This window comes from Canis aureus, chromosome 3 (genome assembly GCF_053574225.1).
Source record: "Canis aureus isolate CA01 chromosome 3, VMU_Caureus_v.1.0, whole genome shotgun sequence".
NCBI lineage: Eukaryota > Metazoa > Chordata > Mammalia > Carnivora > Canidae > Canis > Canis aureus.
The window spans coordinates 79,045,005-79,053,387 of record NC_135613.1 but is presented as its reverse complement, the minus strand read 5'-3'; the positions used below and the strand labels follow the sequence as shown (position 1 = coordinate 79,053,387).

Sequence of the window (8,383 nt, the reverse complement as noted above, 5' to 3'; positions counted from 1 at the left end):
AAGCTCTCTGGCATTTTTGTCACAAAGTATGAAGTTGGGTTTTGAACAGGTGGCATAAGCTAATTAAAATACTGAAGTCATCAAAAGGGTATTTTAATTAGATCTGTTCCAGAACCAGCTGTATTTAAGGCCCTATGTTCCCTTATTGATTTTATGACAGCAAACAGATGGACTATTTAATAGAAAAAAAAATTCAGGGGCTTTCCCAGACAACAAATTCTTTGGGGGCTATCTGAGAACATTAAGAGTTCAGGCAAAAATATTTGCTAAGAAGAATAATATTTGGCAAAAACCTTTGTAAGTTCTAAGCTCTTGTAGAGTATATTTTTACTATTGATTTTTACTAACAGGGACCAATCCCTTGCATAATGAGATATTTTTGAGATTGTACAGACCTCTAATTTGTTTTGTTTCATGTTCATTAATTGTGTAATGTACACAGAGCCAAATCTTGAGAGATTTGTCAACCTTTGGGAATTAGTTGTATGTTTTTAAGCTCCACTTCCACATTTGCAGATAGTATTAGGGTCCAGTTTTTGAATGTTTCAAGGTAAGTGGATATCATCTTCTTGGTAGATTAGAGAAAAAGGCTCTACAGATTTGGATTGGCTCTGTTTAAATCCTCTAATCATTCTTCTTCCAAATAGTAGATTAACATTATCAGTTATATGGCACTAAATATGTACTAGTTGTTTTTTTTTTTAATAATCTCCATTAACTGAGAAAACATTTCTGTAAGATGGGTTTTACAGATGAGGACATGGAAACATAGGTTATATAAATTGCTCAAAGTCCAACAACTCCAAATGACAAGGCCAAGATTTGATCTGAGGTAGACTGGCTCTAGAATGGTATTAAAGTTCTAATCGCTATGTTGTTGTATTCATTTTTTTTTGAGGGTGCATTCATTTACTTTTTTAAAAAAAAAGATTTTATGTATTTATTTGAGAGAGAGCAAGAGCAGGTGGCGGGGAGGAGGGCAAAGGGAGAGGGAGAAACAGACTCCCCGCTGAGCAGGGAGCCAGCCTCAGGGCTCAATCCCAGAACCCCAAGATCCTGGCCTGAGCAGAATGCAGACACTTAACCGAGTTACCCAGGCGCCCCTATTCATTTGCTTTTTTAAACAACTGCAAAAAAAATTACATTGCAAGATGGGTAGTTTGCTTTGAAAAGTTTGCCTGGAGTAGGTAATCTTGAATTTTAGATGTACTTATTTATTTACATTACATGTACACTGGATGACTTAATTTTCTTAATTTGATTTCCCGTTATCTGCGTTGGGTTTCGATGTTTCCTATCAGTGAGCCAAACAATTTCCACAGAGCCCAATATTTGAATGCCTTTTTGTCCTGAAATCTGTTGTGTTGGCTTAACTGCAAGATCTTTCTTATGCAGATGGATTTTGCTAGTTAAATGGTGTCCAATCAAAAGCATAATCTGCAAATGTAGTACTCACTTGTCAAACTTAAGTTGTTGGGCTGTTAGCCCCTGGTTGTTAGAGTTTAAGAAATTGGTAAAGATATTTAGATGTGGAAAGGTCTATGTATTCACTCATATTGACAGCATTTAATGACCTCATCCTCATGTTGCTCCCACTGCTGGTCTGGGCAATTTAATGCCATAGCTCTTCCTAAAGAGAGCGAAAACAGAGTTGGCATAATTGCCAATACAGCTCCTTCTTAAATCTAAATCATAATATCCTGTTATTCATAGCCACTAATAAGCACCCAGCTCTAGACAATTCTTCCAAGTTTGCTGTAGGAACCCTGGGACTCTCCAGACCCCTTTGCTTCTTGAATTATGACTTTTAAAGTTTTTTTGCTTTTCTAGTAGAGAGTGCTCTTCTCCATGAGACCCAAGAACAAACACTGTTTTTCTCATTGAATACATTCCCCCAAGCTCCCATTTATGCTCCCTGGGTAAGGGTGCCTACTGCTTTGGGGATCTTTGGAATGATACAAAGTAAACTTGGAAAGTACTTTATAAATGTAAGAAATAATAAAAAAATAAAAACAATAGTAACTGATAATTACATAGTGGCTTAAGGTTTTTCAAAGCTCAGTACAGATCTTTTTATCTTCATAACTACCTTTTTTTTCGCAACTACTTTTTTTGTAGGAGAGAGAACAAAGATTCAGAGAGGATAAATCTAGTCACACAGACTCTAAACTGAGTTCTTTTAGCCCATTCTACCTCCAAATAAGATGCCTTTCTACTTATGTCACCATAGGATCATAGGGTAAATGATTTGAAATTAACAAAGATTTTATTCTGATGAAAGTCATACAGATGTTCTGTAACATTTACTTTGGATAAATTAATAAACACAGGAATATGTCCTTTCCTCAGTGTTTGAATTCTATGAAAAATTAAACTTTATTCTCTAAATCCAGAAGATTGAACCTTATGAATTCTATTTTCTTAACAAAAATATCTACTTCATTGGAGCTCAAAAGACTGCTACATTCCCAATAATATTTGAGACTGTAGTAAATAATATTTGGTATCTAGTAAATTTCATTATTCTTTTTTTTTTTAAAGATTTTATTTATTTATTCATGAAAGACACACAGAGAGAAAGAGAGAGAGGCAGAGACACAGGCAGAGGGAGAAGCAGGCTCCATGCAGGGAGCCCGATGTGGGACTCGATCCCAGGTCTCCAGGATCACGCCCCCTGGGCTGAAGGCGGCGCTAAACCGCTGAGCCACCCAGGGATTCCCTATTGTTTCTTGAATAAAGTTACATTGTAGAGAGGAACCTAACAGTGGGATTTCTCCAATAACTATAACATTTCATTCTGGATCCTACAACAAATTATTTCAGTAGATGTCATCTCAGATTTATATAGATAACTATATCTAAAAAGTAAGAGTATGCAGGAAGAACTGTCTGAGATTTACATATCTCTGTTAAATAAAAGAAATAAAATTTTATTTTAAAATTTAATTTAGGCACACATTTGTATTTATAATTATTATACATTATATATTATATATACTTAATATATATTTATATTTTAATCCTGGATGTTTTATTGGTAATTTGATAAAGGATCTGTTGAGTAATATTCTTATATCCTTAAAACACTAGGTACTTTCCTTAGATATTCATTTATGCTTCTCAAGGATGGGAGCTGACACTTTTCTGTCCCCACTACACTACCCCCACACTCTAAAACCTCAATAACAATAGCATTGTAGGCCACTAACCACAGGGGAGAAAAATTGGGAGGTAAACAAAATAGTGTCTTTCTTTTCCTTCATTTGGTGTAATAACCTCTCATTTTCAGTGATATCTCACATATGTAAATACCTTATTATCCTTGCCAAACTTTAAAGTGCTTCATTTACTGAATTACTTTGATAGGAAATTTAAATATTTCATTTCATGATCCCTTGCCTTTTTCAGTTGATGAAACTGAAAATAAATAAATGTTCTTTTGGTGATTCAGAGCAATCATTTTTATGCACAAGAACTATTTTGTGTATGTGCCTGTGTTTTTTTTTTTAAGATTATTTATTTATGAGAGAGAGAGAGAAAGAAAAAGGTAACAAGGGGAAGAGCAGAAGGAGAGAAACAAGTAGACACCATGCTGAGTGTGGAGCCTTATGCCAGGGGTCCATCTCATGAGCCTGAGACCATGACCTGAGCCAAAACCAAGAGTCAGACGCTTAAAGTACTAAGCCACGCACGGCACCCCATGTATCTACGTTTTTATGTGTTCACATTTTCCTGATTCCTAGGTAACTATGCAGTGTGAGGAATATTTTTTACTTTTTTTTTTAAGATGGTTTTCTGGAGGCCTCTTTTCTTACTCTTAAACTGTTCTTGCTATCCTCAGCTTTTTAAAAACAGTTTTCTCATGTCTCCCTTCTTTTAAACTTGCTGCCTTCAATTCTGATCTCATCCATGTTTGTTAAAATTATTTCTTGGGCAGCCTGGGTGGCCCAGCGGTTTGGAGCCACCTTCAGCCCGGGGTGTGATCCTGGAGTCCCTGCATGGAGCCTGCTTCTCCTTCTACCTGTGTCTCTGCCTCTCTCTCTCTCTCTCTCCCTCTCTCTCTCTCTCTTTCTCTGTGAGTCTTTCATGAATAAATAAATAAATAATAAATAAATAAATAAAATCTTTAAAAAATTATTTCTTAAAAATAATAGGGCACTGAGAGGACCAATGTCAGCTGAGAACAAGCAAACTGTAATAAATGGCTATTATGACATTTATATTGATGTCTGCAAGGTGTTTTTGCTTGCATGTAGTTTTTTGGCAATATTGAAAAATTTAAGTCACTACATAAATATCTCCAGAAAGGTGAAATATTACTTCACATTTGTTGCTTTCCTCCATCTATTGAGCTTCCTCAAAACCTAACCTAAAGGGCTTTGTTTGCGCTGACACATCAGCAATTTTAGTCTCCAAATCAGCAGGAATACCTCTACAGTCAGAGAGAGATAGGTCTGTCCTGGTTCTGACCTCTGGAAAACCCACCCTGATGGTCATAATTTCCACATTATTTGGGATTATAGAAGGAATTTTAGTAGTTTATGTGTGAAACTATTAAAAAACTATGGTATCTACTAAGTGAATCTCAACCCCAAATCCCCCACCTTTCTCCTGGCTCACTTCCATGGAGTATTGTCTTCTATATGAGTAATGACAACCTAAGACATTGGTCTTATTCTCATGGATCCTTGGAGAAGTTCAGAGCATTTATCTGGTGATGGTCACATCTTATCACCATTGCTAATTGCTAATTGGGCTGCATAGAGATGTATCCTGACAACTCCCACTCGGTTTCTGTTAGGTTATTATCTAATTTCCTGAATTCAGAAACATAGCTCTCTTCTCATATGTTCTTAGAGCTAATAACACCCTAAAGAATTAAGCCTTTAAATCCACACATATTGAACACCCTTCTTATGTTGTGGAAGTCATAGAAAAATAGACTGCAGCAAAGTTTCATAAATTTTTGTTTGTGATTTTTGTTTGTGATGGAAGATGATCACATGTTGCATATTTTTCACACAAAATAAAAAGCAAACTATATATCACTCTGGAGTTTTTCTCTATTGATATATATTTTTTTAAGATTTTAGTTATTTATTTGAAAAAGAGAGAGAGAGTATGAACAGGGAGAGGGACAGAAGGAGAGGGAAAAGCAGACTCTCAGCTGAGAGCCAGCCCGATGCAGGGCCCGATCCCAGGACCCTGAAACCATGACCCGAGCTGAAGTCAGAGGCTTAATTAACTGAGCCACCCAGCAGCCCTGTTCTATTGATATTTTTTCTCATTTTAGAAATTGGAATTTAAAGTCATATCAAGGTCTAGATACTGCATATAATCTCTCTTGAGTATCATGAATTAAGGAAACATTTTGTACCATTCAACATGCCTCAGTGAAAAATGATCAAACTTGATTCCTCAGATAATAAGAACATATCACATGAAAGCAGGAAATCCTTTTCCCTGGATCCTCTGCTTTCACTTTAGGGAAAACTAAGTCCAGGAATGAGAGATCCTCCAGTTCTGAGCTGTAGTTTTTAGAGAAAGGCCAGTGAGAGTTTGGCTTTTAATTATGGACAACAGGAAAGAGGAGGGAGGGAGGCAGCATTTCATTGATCATTTAGGAACTACATGTGAAAGCCAATTTTCTTTGCTCTTTCTTGAACATGAAAGGTTTAAAATATAGTCTAACAATAGCCTTTGGGGGCCACCTGAATAGTTTAGCGGTTGAGCATCTGCTTTTGGCTCAGGTCATGATCCCAAGTCCCACATCTGGTTCCCCTCAGGGAATCTGCTTCTCCCTCTGCCTATATCTCAGCCTCTCTCTTTGTGTCTCTCATGAATAAATAAATAAAATCTTAAAAAAAAAAAAAGAATAGCCTTTGGCCCCATGTTTCTGTCAACTTCATCTACATTGAAAGGAATTTACTGGCTAATTGAAGTTTTCCATCCATTGCACAGAGTGGGAGAACCAGGTTCTGAACTGATTAGAGCTATTTCTACAATTTTGCCTTTTGTCTACATCATCGCTATAACAGCTTTTTACATTTCTAAGTTCTCAGTTTTAGAGAATACTCATCATGTTGATACATATAGATGGGTTGAAAAATTGAAACAGACTACTTTTTCATCATCAGAGCTTGCCTCAAAGCCATGTTGCAACCAAGACTGGAGTTTCTGTTAATATATGCTCAGAGAAAGAGGATGAACAATCTTCTTTTAATGATATTAATGAAAAAGTAATTAGGTTTTGAAAGTTTGTGCTTTCTTTGAAATTGAGGCTGTTAGGGACTTAAGCCTGGGTGCAAAATGAAAAGTTTCTGACTTAGGAGCATTTGAGAATGGTGGGTGGAAACAAGACTCTGGGTTACACTTACGGTCTTTGTCCTTGACCTTTTAAATCCTTGGAAAGGATCAAGTCTTGAGGCAGATGAGGGATGGAACCGTTCAAGACATAGTATATCATTTGGATTCGGGAATCAGAAAAAAAAACCCTCTAATGCACCTATTTTCTCTTATTTCTTTCTACAGATAATATCTTCTAAGAAATGGCTACTTCCAATCATTCCTTTGTGACTGAATTTATCCTTGAGGGGTTAACAAAATGCCCAGAGCTTCAATTTCCACTTTTCCTACTATTCCTTGGAGTGTATGTGGTCACAGTGGTGGGGAACCTGGGCATGATCCTCTTAATTGCTATCAGTTCTCAACTTCACTCTCCAATGTATTATTTTCTTGGTCATTTGTCATTCATTGATCTCTGTTACTCCTCTGTCATTACGCCAAAAATGCTGATGAACTTTGTGTCAGAGAAGAACATTATCTCCTTTCTGGCGTGCATGACTCAGCTTTACTTCTTCCTTATTTTTGTAATTGCAGAAGGCTACCTTCTGACCGCCATGGCGTATGACCGTTATGTAGCCATCTGTAGCCCACTGCTTTACAATGTTATCATGTCCCATAGGGTCTGCTCCATAATTATGGCTGTGGTATATTCACTGGGTTTGTTTGGGGCTACTGTCCATACTACCCACATGTCAGTGTTGTCCTTCTGTGGGTCTCATGTTGTCAGTCATTATTTTTGTGATATTCTCCCCTTATTGACTCTCTCTTGTTCCAGCACCCACATCAATGAGACATTGTTGTTTATTATTGGAGGAGTTAATACCTTAGCACCTACACTGGCTGTATTCATCTCTTATGCTTTCATTCTTTCCAGCATCCTCCGTATTCGCTCTGCTGAGGGACGGTCCAAAGCCTTTGGCACTTGTAGCTCCCATATCATGGCTGTGGGGATCTTTTTTGGGTCTATCACATTCATGTATTTCAAGCCCCCTTCTAGCAATACTATGGAAGAGGAGAAGGTGTCCTCAGTGTTCTACACCACTGTGATCCCCATGCTGAATCCCATGATCTACAGCCTGAGGAATAAAGATGTGAAGAATGCACTGAGAAAGGTGGTTGGGGGAAGGTAGTCATGCTGACAAAGGGCATTCTCAGAGGGAGCAAGAGAAAAATGAACCAGATGAAAAGTGGTCATGGGCTCCATCTAATTTCTCTCTTCCAGTGGTAAAATTTACCATTATTTACAAAACAAACATTTTATACTTGAGAATAATTGAAGCATTTTTAGAGATGATTAAACAATACAATTTTTTTGTAGTCAATTTAATCCTTGGAGATTTTGTGTGTATTAGAGGAACAAAATTTGACAGAAGAGGGAGAACAAATCAAAATAAAAGAGAGTATCTTGAAGGTAGTAATTATTAATACTATTTTCAATATTAATTTTGAAAGTTCATAATAACAATAGAGTGAGTTAAGGTTGTATTTGAAGAAGTGTGATGTTAATTGATTAAAAATTACTGGAGAGCAGGAGGAGAAGTGTCTTTCTTTCCCTCTTCCTTTCTTTCTTTCTCTCTCTCTTTCTCTCTTTCTTTCTTTTTTTCTTCCAGATGAACATAGGGGAAAGGAAAGAAAATAAAATAAGATGAAAACAGAGAGGGACACAATCCTTATGAGAGACTCTTAACTAGAGGAAACAAACTGAGGGTTGCTGGAGGGGAGGGGAACGGAGGGATGGGGGGAACTGGCTGATGGGCATAGGGAGGGCACTTGAAGGAATGAGCACTGAGTGTTGTATGCAACTGATGAATCACTAAATTCTACCTCGGAAACTAATAATACAGTATATGTTAATTAAATTTAATTGAAATAAAATATTCTAAAAAGAGAGAAGTTTGTATTTAAATTTACTCAGAGAAGGGATTGTTTTCAGCCCATAGGGCTTTATAGTGAGATGTTGAAAATATCAAGACAGAGCTGTGAGGGCTGTAGTACTCAGGGTGAAGAACAACTTGTAGCTGGATTGTGGTGTGTGTAG

General features: G+C 36.9%; 1 protein-coding gene across 1 annotated transcript; it reads left to right on the top strand.

Annotated features, from left to right (window-relative positions):
* Positions 1 to 6,548: 6,548 nt before the first annotated feature.
* Positions 6,549 to 7,475, top strand: LOC144305857 (olfactory receptor 8D2-like). The gene has a single exon (XM_077884985.1). The coding sequence runs from the start codon at positions 6,549 to 6,551 to the stop codon at positions 7,473 to 7,475; it is 927 nt and encodes a 308-aa protein (XP_077741111.1).
* Positions 7,476 to 8,383: the final 908 nt, after the last annotated feature.